This window comes from Vipera berus (assembly GCF_964194415.1).
Source record: "Vipera berus genome assembly, chromosome: 4".
Classification (NCBI taxonomy): domain Eukaryota; kingdom Metazoa; phylum Chordata; class Lepidosauria; order Squamata; family Viperidae; genus Vipera; species Vipera berus.
The window spans coordinates 49,191,890-49,210,983 of NC_138206.1; the positions used below are offsets into that span (position 1 = coordinate 49,191,890).

The 19,094-nt window shown below is 36.3% G+C and overlaps 1 protein-coding gene across 1 annotated transcript in view; it reads left to right on the plus strand.

Annotated features, from left to right (window-relative positions):
- Positions 1-3,945: 3,945 nt before the first annotated feature.
- NCAM2 (neural cell adhesion molecule 2) overlaps positions 3,946-19,094 on the plus strand; it is a gene marked incomplete at its 3' end in the record, with an annotated part of 176,441 nt that continues 161,292 nt past the window's right edge. Inside the window, 1 exon segment of the mRNA XM_081327226.1 lies at positions 3,946-4,253. Within this exon segment, the coding sequence (XP_081183352.1) occupies positions 4,202-4,253 (52 nt within the window). The 5' untranslated portion in view covers positions 3,946-4,201.

Genomic DNA, 19,094 nt, shown 5'->3' on the forward strand with positions numbered 1-19,094 from the left:
CCCAAAGAATCTGCTACAATAGTGGTCATGTAATGAATGGGGTCTTGAAGAAAACAAAGCACTTGAGAGACAGTTGCATGCATGATGTGGTCTTCAAGAAGTCCCCTGTTAAAATAGGATGGCCACAACTCTTTATATACTACACCTAAAGCATTATTTCCTTCAAGTTTATTGATTTTTGCTTGTTCTGGCTGAATTATGCAAGACTTTCTGCCTGGTAGTCACATTTATTCCTTGGCTTTACCTCATTTCACTGATATCAGCATTGTTTCTATTTGGGATTATTCTCAGTCACCTTTCTTATTTCTGATTTTGTCAACTGGTACCATTTTTGTTCTTTACAACATAATCAATATCAGTCAATATCAGCAGACAGCCAGAACATGCACAGATGAACTCAGGAAAGCAAAGGCTCAGAACGAACAAAGTCTTGCAACAGAAATCATAGATAATAAAAAAAAGTTTCTTCCAACATATTAACAACAGGAGAAAAATCAAGGAAACTGTAGGTCCACTAAAGAAAGAAGATGGCAAGGAAATAACAGGCAACAGGGAGAAAGCAGAGTTGCTTAACTCATACTTTGCATCAGTCTTCACACAAAAGGAAACCATAGCCCAACATACCCAAAAAAAAACCACTGCAAAAGACAAATTAGAAACAAAAATTAAAATAAGCAAGTAAATGGTAAGAAAACATCTATCTGAGCTTGACAAATATAAATCACTGGGGCCTGACAGATTACATACCAGAGTTCTGAAGGAGCTGGCAGATGTTATCTCAGAACCATTGCACCACATCTTTCAAAAATCCTGGAGCACCGGGAAAGTACCTGAGGATTGGAAAAGGGCTGATGTGGTTCCCATCTTCAAAAAAGTTTTTAAAAAAACAGACCCAGGAAACTACAGACCAATCAGTTTAACATCAATACCTGGGAAGATCCTAGAAAAGATAATCAAAAAACAGATCTGCGAACAACTAGAAGCAAACAAAATTATAACTAGTAGCCAGCATGGGTTTGTTAAAAACAGATCATGCCAAACCAATCTTATTTCATTCTTCAACAAAGTGACTAAACTAATAGGTTAGCGAAATACTGTGCATGTAGTATACTTAGACTTCAGTAAGGCATTTGGTAAAGTAGACCACAACCTACTCCTTGGTAAGCTAGAAAAAGCTGGAATAGACAACGTCACCACCAGATGAGAGATGACTTAGATGAGATAATTCAAGGGGAACTCATCAAATTTGCAGATGACACCAAACTGGCAAGAGAAGCCAACACCCCAGAAGACAAACACACAGGATCCAAAAACAAACTTGAACTCCAACAAAATGAGTTTCAATGTGAAGAAAAGCAAAGTTTTATATTTAGGCAGGAAAGATCAAAAGTACAAGTACAGATTGGGCAAAACCTGGCTTAAAACCAGTAACTGTGAGAGGGACCTTGGAGTTCTAGTGGATGATCAGTTAGCCATGAGAAAGCAATGTGCAGCAGCAGCCAAAAAAGCCAACACAATCCTGTGTTGTATAAGCAGAGGCATAGAATCAAGATCACGTGAAGTATTAGTACCACTTTATAAAACCCTAGTAAGACTACACCTGGAATACTGCAGCCAATTTTGGTCACCATATCACAAAAAAGATGATGAGAGTTTGGAAAAAATTCAGAGAAGACCAACTAAAACGATCAAAGGTCTGGAGACTAAAACATATGAAGAACGGCTGTACAATTTGGGTTTGGCTGGTCTAAAGAAAAGAAGAAATAGGGGAGACATGAGAGCAGTATTCCAGTATTTGAGGGGCTGCCACAAGGAAGAGGGGGACAAATTATTCACCAAAGCACCAGAGGGCAGGACGAGAAACAATGGTTGGAAAATGATCGAAGAGAGAAGCAACCTGGAATTAAGGAGAAACTTCCTGACAGTGAGGACAATTAACCAGTGGAACAGCTTGCCTCCAGAAATTGTGGGCGCTCCATCACTGGAGATTTTTAAGAAGAGGCTAGATAGTCACTTGTCTGAGATGGTATAGGGTCTCCTGCTTGAGCAGTATTTGGAAGCATATTCCATGCTCTCATAGTTTACATTTAGATCTAAACAAACTTACAAAAAAACTACTATCCATAATTTTCCCAATTATTGATATAATCCAGTTCCGTTGGAAATCATGGTAAAGACTGAATGAAATATTTTGATCCCCATAATACCGTGTAGAGGAGGAGGACAGATAGCTCTTAAATATTGCCAAAGATGATCCCAATTACAATGACATTTTTTGTCTGTTTTCTCTAAGGGGAGGATAGAGATATAAATATAGTCATTGGATTACCAAAAAAGTTTAGTGATTAAATATTAGTTAAACCTTTTGAAGGTGCAAAGTATGATGAATGAAACAAATACTGGGTGGCAGGGAACTATCATGATTCGATAGTTCAAACCAACTCTGGACTGCCATCTGCTGGGAATGCTTTAATTCTGATTTTTTTGCACCAAAAAACGGGTTGGTCTACATATTCTAGAAGCCTCCCTCCAACTCTATGATTTCAGGTAATCATTTATGTGATTCTGGGATATACTTAGCATCAAAGAGATTATAAGCAGGCAAACTATGAGAGACAGTATGTTGATTGGAGTACTGAATTTGAATTTAGAGGATCCAGATTTTATTTTTATTAAGCATAAATTTCAGTGGTAACTGCTTCCAGATAAAGCATCTGAGATTTATTTGCAATGATAAAATGGAGAGAGAGAGAGAGAGAGAGAGAGAGAGAGAGAGAGAGAGAGAGAGAGAGAGAGAGAGAGACTAAGTGTTCACTCTTTAGATCATATAGATCTATATCACTCTATATGGTGATTTTAACTTTTTTCTATAAAAGTGGACATTCAATAAATAATGTGAGGTGTCAGTTTCCCTGTCTGGAGTTGATTGTCATCTAACTCAGTTCATTTCAATCCTATGGACAAGTTTTCTGATTTCAAATTGTGTTATTATTTTTGGATACATGATGATCACTTCCTTTATGTCCATGTTCATTGATTTCAAGTAGCATTTCAGACCTGTTTTTTTTCTCTCTCTCTCTTTTCCCCTCCAGCCATTTTGTTTTCTCCTAATTATTCTAACATCCCAACAGAGTGGGGGGAGGGGGGAAGGAGAGAGATTGGTATGCAGTATTTTACATCTAGAAAGAATCAGCCTCTGGCACCATCACAAAACCTCATCTCGACCCCTGCTCCACCCCATCTCCTGGAGCCTTTAAATGGTAGATTTCTTCCCTTCTACAAACTCCAGCAGCAGCCTGCAGTTCTTTAACATCTGCCACACACTTTCCAAGCACGTCTGTCAACCTGACCACTGTAGATGCCTGCAACCTCAATGCATGCCCTCACAGTCTGCATTTGCATCAGCGCCTTTGCTTCCAGCTCTTGTGAACTTCGGTCTTCCTCTCCCGTCTGCTCTTTTTTTTTTTTTTTTTGCTCTTTTATTTTTTTTCCTTTTTGGCGTTAGGATCTGATCTCTTCTTCGGAAGGAACGGGGCCTTTGCTCCACGTCGAGCTCAAAAGCGAGAGTAAAAGCTGAACCTCTCCTAAAACAAACCAATCAATCAATCAATCAATCTTGAATAATCCGTTTCAGGCGAGAGAAGAGAGGGTTGTAGCCTACAAGCCGGAAAAAGATACGGAGCACCCTTAAGGAGCAACGCCGCCGCCGCCGCCGCCAGAAGCTTTCGAGGGCAAAGAGGGCGGAAGAATCAAGTCTCCTTTCTTCCCATTTCTTCTCCGCTCTTGCCTGGCTGGTCCAGCTCGTCTAAAAAAAAACAACAAAAAACGTGCTTCTGCGTTCGCGGAGGGATACTTTGCATCCTTTCATGTGTGCAGCTCGTCTGGTTTTTTTTTTTTTTTTGCTACTGCTACTGGCACCGTTGCCTGCCCGCCCGCTATAGCTAAGCGGCGAGAGGCGCTTGGCCGTCAGTCGGTGAGCGGCGCTGCTCGGCTTTCCGGGCTGGGGTTGATTGTGAGTGTATATGGCTGTGCGCGGGCGGGCGGGCGCGCGCGCTTGATTGAAGGGTAGACTTGAACGCGAAGAGGAGACGCAGGAGCGGGCAAAGCGGCGGCAAAGTAAGCGGCCAAGAGCTGGCTTTTCCAAGGCTCAGCACCGTCTCTTAACTTGGGGAACTGTCCACCGGTGTGAGCTCCTGAAACAATGAACCTCCCGGTGCTCTACTTGTTCGGATTGTTTCTCAATAGCGGGCAAGGTAGGAGTGCCGTTTCTTCTGATCGTGGTTTATTTACCGTCCAAACCTCCCCTCCGCCTCAATTCCCTACCCCCCTCCGCCTCCCCGCGTTACAATGCAAATCAAAGATTAGCATCTCTCACCTCTTTAGCCACTCCGGCAAATTAACGGTCGAAATCATGTTTGCCCTCACACCAATTTGTTCCTGAAATCTATGTGTGTGTGTGTGGGGGGGAGAGCTGTTACATTTTGTTGTTGTTCTTGTTTAAACGAGGATGAGCAAAAAAAAAAATGTTAATTCCAGTTTCTTGGGGGTTATGTCTTCCTGTCTTTTTCTATGGACAAGGATTATCCTTGCTTCTTCACAGCAGATTTTTTTTTTAAAAAAAATGCCTTACGAAGCATGGTTTTGAATGCGTTTCTTAATGTATTAATTAAAGTTGTTTCTTGTTTAAAAATATTTAAAGGGCAGGACAGTTGTAACGAGGGAGAAATTTTTGGAATTCTGCTATGAGCAAAACCCAATCACTGTCCTTTTGTGCCTCTGTAAAGGAAGCTTCCTTCTGAATTTCCTGTTATTTTTCTGGGGTGTTTTGTTGGGCACGACATATCTGTATATATATGGTATGTACACAGCAGTTTTGTTGCAAGGCAGAGCATAAAATACACACAGCCATAAAGGAACAACAGTTGCAAGGAAGTAGTAGTTAGAAACACAGGGTTGCATTTATATTCCACTGTTTGTTTCCCCCCCCCACCTTCTCTATGTGTTTTCCAACATTGTTTCTTTTAAAATAGGCAGATAATTATGTGATGGTGTTTCCTAGGTTATATTTGGATTCCACCAGTTTTGATTAGGGGAAGAGAGTGCTAAAGGGTGTCAATATGAGACATTGACAGAACCTCTTTGTACAAATGAATTGCAGCGCTTTGAACAGTTCAGACAAGTTTGTGATAGGGCAAGGACTGGTCTAAATTGCTAAAAGAATTTCTTCTTCCGTTCTGTGAAATATTTAATAAATTTCATCACAACATATTTATGCTGAAGTTTATATGCCTTAAAAAAACAGACCAAAAGAAAGTGTGTGTGTGTGGAGGGGGGGGGGAAGGGGAACATATATAGTATATGTGTGCCATATATTTTCTGTGTGCTCTTTTTAGTGAGTTCATCTGTCCAGCAGGGGGTGATAGAATTCCACTGAAATACAGCATTTGTTAATTCTACTCTGGGCAAGTTGTTTTACACTGACAGAGTATGAGGCTGTCTTTTATCATTCTTGAAGCACAGCTTGACATTTTGAATTGGGCTTCTTCAATTCTCATCTTCCCCTCTCTCCCCCCCCCCAATACACTACTTCAGAAACTGACTTCACACAAATATATGCAAATTAGATGAACAAGCCATTTTCTTCCAAGGCTCCTCTTCCATCACACATATTAGAAATTACTCTCCGCAGTCTAAGGGAAAAAAAGTGCTTTTGCAAACTGTTGCATATTGCTAAGCTAAATATCCATTTAGTAATCTTGTAAGTCACGGGATGAAACTGATTCCTGCTGAAATAATGATGTAACAAAGTGATGTATTTTTATTATCTCTAGAGCAACTAAAGTGTATAGCCCTATTAATGATCAATATATTTAAGGGAAGAAAATGGACATTACAAGAAATTAGCTATTGTTTTTTTCCCCTCTTGATTTTATAATATGGTTTTGTTTTTGTTTTTCAAAAAAATTTTTAGATTTAACAACAAATATATCTTACAATGGTTTGTTCAGATACCATGTATAGGTGTAATTATTGAATATATTAATCAGTCTTTTCTGAGAATCCAGAGTGGCTTATGTCTGATGTCCACACCTTTATAGTTTCAGCAGAACTAGATCATACATCTTTGGTCAAGTTGCCCTTTGGGTTGGATTGCATTTTGTATCGTCACAGTATGGAATGAAGAGATTTCAAGAGAAGCTGTACACTGTTCATTTCTTAAGATCTTTTCAGAGTGCAGTGCCTTGTGCAGTTTTTGTATTCATCATTTATACAGCAATCATGCTGCATAAACTTGCCCTTGGCAATCGGGATCATTTGCCAAATAGGTAATTCACCCATGACTTGTAGACCCCAACAGAATATATTATTGCTGGCCTCTGTATGAAATAACCTTCTTAAATTTGCCTTTGTTCAGAGTAATCTATCTGATACATACTTAAATGCTTTTCTACTGTGAGATATTCAAGAGGCTTAGTAGAGCATCTAATTATCTACCATAGATAATTAAAATGTTGGCAGCACAAATTGTAGATTTAACAATATTTTCTTGTCTACCTCCTAAAGCCTACCAATAAAGAAAGAGAAGCACTGTTTATTTACATAAATCATAAGCATACTGTTAGGAAGAACAAAGCTGCACAAATTTGGGACAATTTCATTGAGCAATTTTTTTTAAAAAATAAAATAATACAAAACCATTTCTACACCTTTGTCTAAAACAGAATGCATTCTTTGTCAATATTTTAAAAGCAATACGAGCATATGGGAGGCACAAATAAAATGGGCAGTAATCACTGGGGTCATTTGCTTTCAATATATAAATTGCCAAGGTCCAGGTTTTATGTTGGCAATATAGTTGCTGTGGATTTTATGAAGCATGGTGAAAGCTTATTTTTTCAGACACATTGTAAAGTTAGCCTAGCAGAAGGATAATGTATTTCTTTTTAAGCAGTCATGATATTTTGAGCTTAGCAATTGGGTTTTCAAAATGACCAAAGTGAAAATTGACAAACTTAAGTGCTCCGTGATGTCATAATTAGATAAGGAACACGATTTTTCCACCCTTAATTTTAATCAGATATGTTAAAAAGTTATTTTAATGGAAATAGTCTGATAAAATGCATCCAAAAAGATTTTTTTTTAAAAAGCAGGATTTTTTGTTCATTCAGTATTTAGGTTTTTGATTAATAGTGTAAAAGTATTTAATTCTTTGTTTATCATCTCAATTTTTTTGGCAAAATATATATTCAGAATGGAAAGGGATTAAGTTGTAATCCTACACATAGTTGCTGACAGTAAATATTATAATTATATACATATTGAACTAATTCTATCTATTCATCCATCTATATCTGTCTAGAATGCTGATTTATAGAGAAGGCTAAGATTGTATGTAAAGGTCTTAACTTTTAAGACTTTAAAATGGTATTTTCTACTAATCATGCTTTTAGAATTGAAAGAGTGTATGGTTTCTACACTGTGATAAAATGGATTGTGAATGTAGTCTGTTAGGTCTTGTGCTCAGTATACTCACTTATGTTATTGAGGTAGACTTTTTGCCTGTTATTTCAGTTTCTGCATGAATACATAAATGTTTTTAGGAAATTCACTACTAATCAGCAACATCTCTTCAGAAGAAGCTCAGTGAATGGCAAACTATAGTGGTACAATGAAATTGAAAAGCATTGAATGTTACGTGGAACTTCTTTCTTGAACTTTCTCCTTTGACCTATAAAAAAAATCTCACCTCAGATTGATGAGTTAAATAATATATTTTTAGAAACAACAATGTGATTTTTTCCCCTATATTTCCCATAAATGCACTATGCACCCCTGCCACTCAAAAAGAAAAGTAGCTACTGTAGAAAGACAATTTATACTGATGAACAACTCTTTGGGAAAAAAATGTTTTTGCATTTCTCCAGCACATCTTACATTTTATTTATTTATTTATTTTATTTATTTTATTAGACTTATATACCGTCCTTCTCCCATAGGACTCAGGGCAGTTCACAAGGTTTTTTAAAAAACAATACAACAAATTACAAAAAATAACAATTAAAATGATTACACTAACCTTGAACTAAAAACCCCAATTACAATTAAAATACAATTAAAACCCCGGTTAATACTCTCAGTCCAGGCCATAAAGCTCGAAGAGCCAGGTCTTCAGGTCTTGGCGGAATGAGCGAAGGTCAGGGGCAGTCCTAAGCTCTACAGGCAGCTGGTTCCAAAGGGCCGGCGCACCCACAGAGAAGGCCCTCCCCCTGGGTATTGTCCGCCGGCAATCTTTTACTGGAGGTACCCTGAGAAGACCCTCCCTGTGGGAGCGCACAGGACAAAGGGAGCTTGATGCCGGCAGCAGGTGTTCCCTCAGATATCCCGGACCCAAGCCATTTAGGGCTTTATAGGTCATCACCAGCACCATTCATTTAAAAAATGAATTAGAAGGATTAAATATTTTCTCTTCAATCCATTCAACATAGCTTGAAATCATATTTCTAAATCTGAAGTCTTATTTTTGATAGAAATCTGTGGAAAGATCATAAAAGGTTTTACTCAAGTAAAGTTTAACTCTTAGTAGCAGGACACTATAGAGATGGGCTTTCCCCCCAAAAAAATTATTATTATTTCTTGGTCTGTCTCCCACAGAAATACTGATTAGTTTCAAGCCTGCTTTACTTCTTTGAGATCAGCCAAAGTCAGTTCTTAAGTCATCACAGACTTAAGCAGGATAATATTGACTTGCAAAATCCTAGTTTCCAAGGAATGGAGAAAACTATGTCTGGACTTACCCAATACGTTGTGACCTTTGCTGTCAAAAACTGTGCCTGAAGCAAAAGAATAAGGATTTGGAAGATGACCTGAGGAAGAAGGACAAAGGAGGAAGAACCTCTGGAAAAAGAAGAAAGCAAGATGGTTGAAAAGATGGAAACTAGAAACAGCCAACAACATAAACTGAAAGTGTAGCAACATGAGTTTTGAAATATGCAGTTAGTCTGCCTTATTTATTCTGATATTTGGAAAGCATCTATTAATTGTATCAATACATTTGCCTCTTAAGCTCTTCATTATCTTAAGGGGGTTTTTTTTGAGCTCAGTTCCCACTGTTGGATCTGCACTCCAATCTTCCCATAGCATTAAATGCAAGAGTGATGTTTGAGATATACTGTTAATATTTTTTATCAGTGATAAAATTTAATTCCATTCATCTGTAATTATTTTTTTTTAATAAAATCCATATTCAAGCAAGAAGTTTGATGCTTTTATTTTTATACTGACAGGAAAAGGTAGAGCTACTGTTCTCTCGATACATACCTCAAATATACTATGGTTCAGAGTCGATACTACGTAATTGGATGGCTGTTAGTAGCAGTACTAGCAGGAGCAGGAGCAGCATCAGTATTTTTAGTTATGTAGTAAAAAAAATGATGAGAAGGAGAGAGAGACCTTCCTACTGTACCTCTCTAAGCTATTGTTAGGAAAGAAGAACCTGGTTAAAGCATTCCTCCAGAAAAGTAGTGATGGCAGCAGGAAACTACTACATAGTCCATAATCCAATGCAGAATCAAATCTGTTCTAGCTGTAGTGTGCTAGTTGCTGGGTGGACATCCACCATACAATTCAATAAAATAATATCAGTGGACATGAGGAAATAAAGGAAATTAATCAGTGTTGTACCTTTTGTCTTTTTAAACATCTTGGCAGGACAAACACTTAGGATTGTTTATTTTAAAGTACAACTGTTATTGTAATAAATATGACTTTTAAAAAAGAGAGGAAATATTAACATAACTCTGTATGAACTCTGTATAACCTTACCTATGCAGTGCCCCCAAGCCAGCAATTCCATAATTTTCCCTGTGTGTCTATTTAATGTGATGCATCTTAGAAAAAAAATGACTTTTCACAGAGATACTTTTCTCACATTTTGAGACAACTCCCAATAATTAAGATCCAGTATATTTTCAGTTTGATGCCTATGCAGTTGTCAGCGCCATAGTGTGTGAGAGACCTTCATTGTGAATGTACAATTTGTATTTGCAGTTTGATTATTCACTTCTTGCCCTGTGATTATTTTCAGAACTTTCCCTGAACATTGGTTGTAATGGTACTTAAATGACTCTTTATTAATCTTACTGCTGTGTCAGTCTGAATTTGTGAAGTAGTCTATACATCTGCTGCAGGTCTTGGCATAAACCAAACATATTGGGTTTTTTTCTCCGAAAATATCCAAATAATAGCAGGCATGAATATTTGATATTAAACAATGGCAGCTATCAAAGATTGTTGTTCTATGAAATGCCTTTTACTGAATAAAATGACAAACCAATACAAGAGGCAAGATTAGGAGAACTGAACATTTCAATGTGGCAGAAGTGCGAGAAACCAGTGTAGTGTAATGTAGTGGTTAAGGTATTGGATTAGGACAGGCGGAATCAGATTCTATAGGATCTTACTCCACGACTTAGGGCCAGTCATTCTCTCTGTGTCACACCTAATTCACAGTGCTGCTATTATAGGGAAAATATAAATAAGCAATATGTATATTACCTTAAGGTCTTGGATGAAAAGCGAAATCAGATATATGATTTATAGACATATTTATTGAGAAACAGGTAGTTCTTGACTTATGACCAATCATTTTGCAACCAGTAAAAGTTACAATGGACCTCCCCAGAGCTACCTGTGACCTGGTTTCAAGGTTACAATGGTGGCCTCCTCTGCAATCACATGATTTATGGCTGCTTGTATTTACATCCATTTGCAGCATCCCATGGTCACATGATCTCATTTTATTTGTGTGTTTTTCTGCCAGAACCCAGTGTTTACTTCTGGTTTCCAGCAAAAATAGGCAATTGGGTTAGTTTAACATCTGCATTTGCTTAATGACTGCTGTGTTTGTTTAATAACTGCTGCAAATAGGTAATAAAATTGGGTAAAATCATGTGGGGACACACTTAATGGCCACCATGAATTATGACCCTATTAAAGTTGTATGTTGTAGACTACCTGAATGCATATAATACTAAATGTTATAAAGGTTTTTCAAATGAATGTTGGAAATGTAAATGTAAAGAAGGGACTTTTTATCATTTATGGTGGACATGTGATAAGGCAAAGAAATATTGGAGTAGGATTCATACATTAATGCAGAAAATTCTTAAAGTGAACATAAAGATTAAACCAGAAACTTTTCCTTCTGGGCCTAATCGAAAGAGAACTGCAAAAAAAATTTGGAACTCTGATTTTATATATGGTGACGTCAGCAAAAGTGGAAGGATGCCTCGATTTCTACCATGGATGAATGGTTACAAAAGCTGATGGAATTAGCAGAGATGGCAAAATTGACTGTGCTGATAAAAGAAAAGATCATAAGTACCTTTGTCTCCACTTGGAAACCGCTTCTGGACTTTGTGCTTGAGGTGGAAAAAATGATACTATGATTTTGGGTTTTACCAATTAGACTGATTTGCCGATACAGAAATGGTTAGGGCATAGAAATGTTAAAAGTTGAGATTTGATTTTAATGTCTGATTTTACTGCAACAGAGAGAGTCGGAAGTCAATGCCTTTTGTTTCTTCCTCTCCCTTTCTTCACACATTTTTTGTTTTCCCTTTCTCTACTGTTGTCCCCTACTATCTGCTTTTGTATTTTCACATTTTATTTTTTAAATGAATAAAACTAATACAAAAGAAAGAAAATAGCTTGGAATACTAGGGCTGTGGGAAGTGGTAGTGTATTAGTTGAAAAACATGCAGGAAGAGACCAATTACAAACCATTTTCATACTTGCATGGACAGGTCTTCTGATGCTTTTCAGGTGACTTCACTTATAAGGAAACTTTAATATGGATTTATCTCCAACTATAGTGCTTAGTGGGTTAGGACGTTGAGCTTGTCGATCAGAAGATTGGCAGTTTGGTGGGTCTAATCCTGAGTGCTGCGTAACAGAGTGAGCGCCTGTTACTTGTCCCAGCTTCTGCCAACCTAGCAGTTCGAAAGCACATAAAAATGCAAGTAGAAAAATAGGGACCACTACGGTGGGAAGGTAACAGCATTCCATGCGCCTTTGACGTCTAGTCATGCCAGCCACATGACCACGGAGACATTCTCGGACAAACGCTGGCTCTTCGGCTTTGAAACGGAGATGAGCACCGGCCCCTAGAGTCAGAAACGACTGGCACACGTGTGGGGGAACCTTTACCTTTACCTTTATAGTATAATTTTCTTGAATCCATTGATTTCCCACAACCTTTACAATATAGGTAATAACTAACCTGTGATGTGAACTTCCTTTATAATAATTTTCAAATCTTATTTCCCATTCCAAGGTTTTTTCCCCTTAAGAAAAGATTCAGTGATTCATTGTTTCTAAAATAAGAATATGATATGTGAGATCTTCCAAGACTACTGTTCTCAAAACTTATAATATTTCTTGATAAAGAATGCTACACCCTCTATGCACATAATCACCAGATTGAAAGTTGCATAAAAAATTTCTGTTTACACTCCTTGCCCATGCAAAATATTTTTCTTGTTTGAAACTGCCAGCCACTCTAGAAGCCATTATATCACGTTGTACACCCATGTCTAACACTCTTATTTAAATATGGTGTATCAGCACTTTATATCAAAATCACTGAGAAAAAAATAAAAATTAAATAATAATACATAAATAATACAAAATTAAACTCATACATCTATGAACCATAAATTTACCATCCAAAATACACATTGCTTCTTCAGACAGTATTTTAGGAATCTACTTGGCTTCATTTATCCTACTCTACCCAAATACCACACTGACTTTTTTAAAAAAACTTTGTGTTTCTCCCGCAAATAAATTGCTTGTAAATTGAAGCCAGTGGTACCTGATATTTAATGAGAAGGAAATAAAACAGTTGCTAATGTAGAGATTTAAAGTTGTCAGTGGTAAAAGTATGAAAGCTTTTCAAGATTAATATGGGAATGGATGTTCCTTGGAATGAACTGATGGATGATGTGTGGATTGAACTGAATCCAATTTAATGCTGTCTATAATGATTAAATGGCACTTTCCCCTCTTCCTATTTCTGTCTAGCTAGCTCTTCACCTTGCCCCATCTTTATCCAATACTCTCAAAGAATTCCTTCCTTCCTTCCTTCCTTCCTTCCTTCCTTCCTTCCTTCCTTCCTTCCTTCCTTCCTTCCTTCCCTCAGGGAGGGGAGGTGCAAACACCTTATAGAATATAATGTAAGACAAGCAAAGATCACTGCAGGAGATAAGCAAGGTGGAGAATGGAAAAAAGTCACAAGGGGTTTATGAGCTACTTTCTAGGAGAAACAGAAAAAATGGCAACATTTGGTGAAATCAGTAACTGTCAGGGTGTACAGTATGTACCTTAGAAACAGTAAGTTCCCTTTTGATATTTGAAGGTAATGAGGATGCACAATCAGACCAAATAAATTTCCAGGGAGAAGAGAAAGGCAATTTTTGAACGGTAAGGTAGCTGATATAGATAAATGGATGGGTAATTGCTTTGAACACAATAAGAGCATAATAGAGCAATAAAATCATGTTGTAGTTCTTTGTTCCATGATGATGATGAGATGACAATGACAATGACAATGATGATGATGACAACAACAATTATTATCGTTATTACTAACATTGTTATAAGGCCTGGCTATCTGTTATTCCGGTGTTCAAACTCTGGTATCTTCACAATCTCACAAGCTATTATTAAATGGGAGGTTAAAAGGTTAGGGCAACCCTTTTCCCAGGAATATGGGTGATGGAAGCAAAAGGTACTACATAGCCATAATCACAATGCCAAAGCAGGAAGGTGATGCAGGACCAGAGGGCTTGATCCAAAGGGATGATACTCCTCCCAGAGCTACATGGCTGTTTTCCCATCCTCAACTTACAAGTAAATCTTGTAAAAGACGTGTCTCATTTGAGATATTTAATTAGACTTATTTAGTTTTGTCATGGCCCTTGTTTTGTAATATCCCCAGATACATCTATGTATTCATACATATTAAGAACAGTTTCTATGTTTTCATACACAGAGAGATAAACATATATAAAGCAAAATGGGCCAATATCCAAACATATTGTTTTATAATTGTTCAACTGACCTAATATGAAAATGAAAATTTTCTGTTTAGAAGCAAATATCACTTTTGAAGAACACGTGTTCCAATCAGCTAGTTGCATTTGTCAGCATTTGATTTTTCCCTGAAAAACTCCTTTGAAAGGAACTAAAATTATATCCTTTAAAACACAAGCAAACATGCAGAAAGACTTGGAAATAATTTCACAAATCCACAAGAGATATTTATCAAATGAACACAGCATTGAATATCATTGATTATTTCCAAAAACAAAATTTTAACCAGTGTTAACCTTGAACAATGTAAAATCTGTCATTATATTGCAGATATGAAGGAATTAATTGTGTTACACTACTGGAATTTCAGATTAGTCACATTGGCTGGCTTGCATAGAATGTACATATTAAACTGGCACACTTTGTTTTGTGTGAGGAAATAAAGCTGACCAGAATGAAAGCTGCTGGAGGAATAGCTGATACTAACAAGACAATGGGAACAGATCATCTATACAACATTTTTTACCAAAATGAATACCCGTACAATTTTATTGAAAAATGCCTGACTTCTCAGCCCACTACAGCACAACCAACACAAGCTGTTGAAAAGATAACACTGCCATACATCAAGACTATTACAATCACATGGTATCCCTGTAGCACACAAAGTCCTCCAAAACATCTTAAGTAAACCAAATGACCCAGTATCACCAGGAGAAAAAAAGAGGAACATCAACAATATACAGTATAATGACCGTAACAGCCACTGTGTAGAACAAACAGGCAAGGCTAGCAGAGTACATCCATGAAAATTAACTAGCAGTTAGAAACATGATGAAAACATCTTAATAGTACAACATATGGACAGACTTCACCATAGTTTCAACTGGGAGATAGTGAACATCCTAGACCAAGCTAAATCCCAAAACACACTAGTGATTTCCTGGAAGCCTGGAACACAGATAAATCAGCCATCAACAGGTATGAAGAGATAAACAACATCTCCCTACCACTGAAAAGAGACAATCAAATAGCTAAAATATCACAATACCTCCTAAACAACACCCTGATGAAGAAACTACCAATTCAGTAAACAACAGTCTAATCAAGGAACCACAAAAAACACGCCCATCAACATGTATATGCCAAGCCACTTGTATATAAACAGAAAACAAACCCCATTCCCATATAACACTGATGATGTTACCTAGTTGGGTAATAAAATGTGTGCAAGAAAACAACAAAGGTCAGAGAACACTAAGAAACCAAAGAATGTAAATAAAAATAAAACCCATTTTGTTTTGTTTTTTTCAAAAAAAGAATTCCTATAGTGTTAGGGATCAGTCTGGAGAGAAGCACTTATAGTTCTCCAAATATGAATATATTCTTTAATAATATTCTGTGAATTATAATTTACAGACAAACCAGCCAACAGGGCCAGTGATAAAGAATGCTAGAAATTTTAGTTCAGGATAATCTGGATAGTCACTGATTTTTTTTCGCTTGTGCAATAGTTCCTTAATCTCCAATTGTTATAATTCTTTGACTGCAGTCTTTTGGTGATCTTTGTTTATATTAAATGAATTTATCTCTTATCTCCCTCCCATATTTACAGTAAGATGAAAGGAGGATTATAAACACTAAAGAAAAGCTATGAAATGAAATACTAATTCATTGCTGGAAATCTCAGTCTTTGATAATATGAGTTTTTTGACATCAAAGATAATGTATAGCATTTTAGGAAACAGAAATTTGCAGGAAAATGTAAGCTTTATGCCTCAGGTTATGGTTTTCTATTACCATTCAAATCAGTATTCAAATCATGTTGCTAGCTATTCAAGCATTTGGGCTGAGTGATTGGATATTAAATGGCATTGTGCCATTTATGGCAGTTCTAAGCTTTGATTCCAACAATTGCTTAGCACTTGAATGGATCATTCCATAGATTTTACATTTGATATTTATGGCTATTTCACCTCATAAATTTTGAGTGCATATGGGATTATTACAAAATGTTGTTTGTTGATTTTTAAACCTTATTTTTTTAAAAAAGGAACACCTATTCTTGTTATATCTCAATATCTTAATAGCGTTCTCGGAGAGTTAACTTTTTTTAACTCCATTCATGAAATTATGGAAGTCTCTAATGAATCAGGATGATAACTTTTAGGCATTTAACATCACAGGCAATGGAATGCTATTTAACTATATTTTATATCCCTTATCCTTTTTATTGTGTTCAGCCTTTATATAGTTTTATAGTTAGTTTTCATCCAAGGAAGTTAGAGATTTTTTTTTAAAAAAACCATTTTATTAGGATGTAAAGTAAAATACAAAATACAAAGCAAATAGTAGGACACAATGGGGAGGAAAAAGGGAGAAGAAAGTGAGGGAAAGGGAGGGAAAAGAAAAAAAAGAAAGATTGACTTGCAACTATCCCTGTTGCAGTAGAATAAAGCATTAATGTTGAGCCTCGACTTTTTACTTTTTCACAATAGTAAAAAACTAGCCATTTCTGTAACAACAAATCAATCTAATCAGTGAAACTCAAAATCAAAGTTTCATTCTTTTCTACCTCAAATCCAGAAGCGGTCCCCATGTAGAAAACGATGGTACTTGTATTCTTTTCTTTAATCAAAACGATAAATTTCGCCATCTCTGCCAACTCCATCAGCTTCTATAGCCATTCGTCCACAGTGGGAATTGAAATTGAGATGTTGATGTGTTTGGTTTTATAATATATAAGTAATATATAAATATATAAACTATATACCTAGTTATGTGAAAGATTTTTATATCAATGTGCATAAAATCGAATGTCTTCAGTAGTTTGTGGCTATAAAGAAGAGATATCTAACATTGAAAAGTCAGTCTACTATTTTTGTTACTGTTGTTGTCCTTGTCAGGCTTCACTTGACCCAAAAGTAGAACTAGAAAGCTTGTAAGGAGAGGATCTAGAAGAGACCTGTTTTAGTACAGTGAACAAAAGAGCTCTTATTGTGAGCAAATAAATAAATAAACCAGGAGCTATAAATTATAAGACTCATTTCATACATGTACTCTTATCCAAGGTTCAAATCCTGTCTTTTTGTTCCTTCTAGGGATCATAACATTCTGAGGGTCATTATTTGTTTTAGCAGGAAAAAAACAAAACAAAACAACTGATGTGTATTATTATTGCAATTTTTATTTATTTATTTTAATTCCATTTATATCCCGCCCTTCTCCGAAGACTCAGGGCGGCTTACAAGCTTAGCAGTAGCCTTCATTCTATGTATATGCCTGCTTATTAGGGCTTTCACACACACACACACCCAAGCGGCATTATTACAAAGTCAGCTTAATTGCCCCCAACAATCTGGGTCCTCATTTTACCTACCTCGGAAGGATGGAAGGCTGAGTCAACCTTGAGCCTGGTGGGATGCGAACCTGCACTAATTGCAGGCAGCTGGTGTTACTTAAGGAGGCATTAGCCCACTGCTCCACCAAGGCAATGAACACAGTCTGGTCTTGCACTCTGTTAGTTCTGTCTTTGCTTGTCCTAGTCCTCACAGTTTGAATTTTGGTTAGCCACACTTAACCAAACCAGAACAAACGAAAATGTTGTTCACTAGTTATAGAAAAGGCTATGCATGCCATTATATATATATATTCAAGTTTGATCATTTCTTTTATGGAGGCTTTTTGAAGGCTTCTTTTTTGTTGAGTCATTGGAGCTATATAACTGAGCTATATACATATGCAATCAACCTTGAAACATCAGCAAAGATAGATAAAAAAATAAAACAAAACGTACTTTCAATTTCACCATAGATTATGATTTACCAGGCCAAATATATTTTGGTCACCGATGTAATTACCATGTCCCTATGAGTTAATTTAATTTGAAGTCTTAGTTGTTCATATTTTGAAGTATAAGCTAATCTAAATTAATGGCTGCTAGGTTGTCCTTTGCTTGATACAATATAAACTGAGCAGATTAGAAATTAATCTAGTAGATAACTTTCATATTCATACACAGAAGTGTAGGACAAGCAACAGCAAAGTATTGGAAGGCATTGCTTGTGTCCTACTTGTTGTCCCTGTCTACTTTTCCAAAAATAAGATTGTTTCCCGTATCAAATTGAGATTGATAGATATTTTATGAAGGTGAAAGCCAACTGAGATTACAAATTTGGAGCAGTTTGGCAATTTATTAATTCGTGTCTTTTTGATAATGATTGATTTCAATTGACTATTTCTGCCTATAACAGTTATAGTGTGTGTATGTACTAAATAAGTACATAAATAACATTTAATAAGGACATTGGGCCAGGACTAAGAGCAGGTTTAAATCTCCATTAAGTCACAAATCTGTCATTCGAATAAAGTTTGTTGAGAAATAAAATGTGGAAGGAATAAGAATAATAAGTAACTAAAAGGAAGTGCATGATACAATTCTCATAAATAAAAAAAACACATACATAATATACACAGCTTAACAGATTGTTAGATTTATCTATTTCCCTCCATGTTACCAATATATTTATTCTTTGAAGAATCTCCAGTGGCATTAGGAGATGTTTTGAATAAGAGCTGAAGAGGATCATATTTGATTTACATCATTATTGATTGCTTATTGCAGCTAATAATATAAAGTCTATCTGAAATGTTCTGGTATAAATTGCCAGATCACTTTAAAAACAGAATTGTTTATGGATAAAACACATGAAAGTGACATGGGCTAGGAATACACTAATTTGTATTTTCTTTATTTTGAATGAAGAAAATACCTGCACTGTACTCTACCTGTACTATAGGGTCACTTTTTGACTATTTGAATTTTATTTGTTGTTATCTTGAAATGCATACTTATTTTGGAAAAAAAATACCAACCATAAAAATAGTTTACTGAAAAAATGGAGAATTTCTTAGCATTCAGGTTTTACATATACCAGTATACTGTCTGTTATTTATTTATTTACTGTAATGCTGCTGAGAAGATGGGTTCTTTTCAGCCT